The sequence below is a fragment of the Ranitomeya variabilis genome, chromosome 5 (assembly GCF_051348905.1).
Source record: "Ranitomeya variabilis isolate aRanVar5 chromosome 5, aRanVar5.hap1, whole genome shotgun sequence".
NCBI lineage: Eukaryota > Metazoa > Chordata > Amphibia > Anura > Dendrobatidae > Ranitomeya > Ranitomeya variabilis.
The window spans coordinates 25,856,752-25,859,415 of record NC_135236.1 but is presented as its reverse complement, the minus strand read 5'-3'; the positions used below and the strand labels follow the sequence as shown (position 1 = coordinate 25,859,415).

Below are 2,664 nucleotides of genomic sequence, written 5' to 3'. Positions count from 1 at the left end.
AAGTCTGTGTAATGATCTTTTTACAGTTAGGCCTGTGACACGGACCAGGGGACATCATCTACAGCTAGAAGACCCAGATTCTTTACTGTAAGAGCAGTAAGACTATGGAACACTCTGCCACATTATATTGTGAAGGTAGATTCACTGTTAAAATTCAAGAAAGGTCTGGATGACACTACAGGTAATGAGCACTAGATTCTGTGATAGGACGTTGATCCAGGGAACTCATCTGATTGCCATATGGGGAATCGAGAAGGAATTTATCCACGAATATGGATCTTTTAGTGTCTGTCACATGAAATTTTTGCATCCCTGTGGGTCAACATGTTAGGTTTTAGATTGACGTTGATAGATTTAAGTCTACCTTCAACCTAAAAAGCTATCAAGCTGTGAACTGTGAAACCCTCCCCCAAAATAAAAAAAACATATTTTTAAATATTTCCTCACATTTCATTTTTCACGTGTTCTCATCTAATTAAACACAATACAACTGCAACAAAGTAAAAAGTAATTTGAGAATGGGTGCTCAAATTTTTTTTTTAAATTGTACATGCAATCATCCATAACCATTGAGGTCAAAATTTGTAGATAATTTCAAAAATATTTTCTGCAGTTCCTTCTACGCCTGAGGATAAAACTTTGGATGGCGGTTTTGATCTCCTTATTTCGTAAGCCATATATGATTGGATTGAACAATGGGGTGACCACTGAGTACATGAGGGACACCACTTTATTAATATTCAAAGAATACCCTCTGCGGGGTACTACATATATTGCAAATAGCGCCCCATAGTAGGTACATACAACAGCCAGGTGAGAACTACAGGTGGAAAATGTCTTCTGTCTCCCGGTGACTGAGGTGATCTTCATTATGGTTACAAAGATATAACCATAGGTGACCACAATAAACCAAAAAGGGATAATGGTCAGAAGACCAGAGAGGAACAGCACCTCATATTTTACTATGGAAACATCTGAACAGGACAGCTCTAGAAGGGGACCAAAGTCACAAAAGAAGTGGTCAATTACGAAGGGACCACAGAACCACAATGTCTGTATCAATAGTATTGGAACCAGAGTAATCACAAACCCCAGAGACCAGCAAAATACAACAATATATAAACAGAGTCTTGGGCTCATAATATTGGAGTAGTGTAGTGGGCTGCAGATTGCGAGATATCGGTCATAGGACATAGCGGTCAGCAGGAGACATTCGGTTGTTGCAGAAACACCATAAAAAAAGAACTGAGTTATACAGCCCTTAAGGGAAACAAGGCCACCATTGAACAGAATAATATGCACTAAGAATGGGACAATGTTGGAAATAAGCAACATATCAGAGAAGGAAAGGTGGCCCAGATAGAAGAACATTGGAAATTGGAGGTAATGACTTTTGGAAACCAAAACGATAATGGTGAGATTGCCAATCATTGCAGCCAGATACATGAGCAAGCACACAAAAATTATGAAGAACCTGACATCTGAAAGGTTTTGAAAACCAATAAGAAATATTTCAGTAATCACTGTCCTGTTCATTGTTCATTGGTAGCAGAACTGGATGATGGAGAATATATGTATTTTGAAATTATATCTTATGTAGAATTGCAATTGGTATCAGGTCATTGGAAAGTATAGTTAAGACATCAAGATGCTGAACTTGCAATTAAATAGCTTCTCTTGGAGGCTGGACCAGGCGGTGTTGAGATGACTACTCTGATGAAAAAATATAGAAGATATGAGTATAATTACCTTTTTAAATTCTTGTCTAGCAGATATATATATATATATACTAGCTATTGAACCCGTTCTATGCCCAGGTGGCGAGCATTTATATTGGTATATGGTCTCCATCCTGGTATGTGCTGCTCCCATCTTGCTCTCCCATCCTGTCATGCGCTGCTCCATCCTGCGCCCCCATCCTGTCATGTGCTGCTCCACTGTGTCATGTGCTGCTCCATCCTGCATCCCCATCCTGTCATGTGCTGCTCCACCGTGTCATGTGCTGCTCCATCCTGCATCCCCATCCTGTCATGTGCTGCTCCACCGTGTCATGTGCTGCTCCATCCTGCATCCCCATCCTGTCATGTGCTCCCATCCTGCGTCCCCATCCTATCACGTGCTGCTCCATCCTGCGCCCCCATCAGTGCGGGCGGCTGTGCGGAGTGTGAGCGGCTGTGCGGAGTGCGGGCGGCTGTGCGGAGTGCGGGCGGTTGTGCGGAGTGCGGGCGGCTGTGCGGGCGGCTGTGCAGGTGGCTGTGCGGAGTGCGGGCTGCTGTGCGGGCGGCTGTGCGGGCGGCTGTGCTGAGTGCGGGCGGCTGTGCTGAGTGCGGGCGGCTGTGCTGAGTGCGGGCGGCTGTGCTGAGTGCGGTCAGCTGTGCTGAGTGCGGGCGGCTGTGCTGAGTGCAGGCAGCTGTGCTGAGTGTGGGCAGCTGTGCTGAGTGCGGGCGGCTGTATGTGGCGTGGCTGTGCTGGGTGCGGGCGGCTGTGGGTGGCTGTGCTGGGTGCGGCGGCTGTGGATGGCTGTGCTGGGTGCGGTGGCTGTGCTGGGTGCAGCGGCTGTGCGTGGCTGTGGGTGGCTGTGCGTGGCTGTGGGTGGCGGCTGTGGGTGGCGGCTGTGCTGGGTTTCGGCGGCTGTGGGTGGCTGTGCTGGGTGCGGCGGCTGTG

The 2,664-nt window shown here is 47.1% G+C and overlaps 1 protein-coding gene across 1 annotated transcript; it reads right to left on the bottom strand.

The window, feature by feature from the left end:
- Nucleotides 1–594: 594 nt before the first annotated feature.
- Nucleotides 595–1,536, bottom strand: LOC143774741 (olfactory receptor 5G25-like). Its single transcript, XM_077262505.1, has one exon. It carries the CDS (start codon nt 1,534–1,536, stop codon nt 595–597), a length of 942 nt encoding a protein of 313 aa, XP_077118620.1.
- Between the last annotated feature and the right edge of the window lie 1,128 nt (nt 1,537–2,664).

Coding starts and splice junctions, on each gene's coding strand:
- LOC143774741 (XM_077262505.1), bottom strand. CDS start 1,536: ATGAACAGGACAGTGATTACTGAAATATTTCTTATTGGTTTTCAAAAC.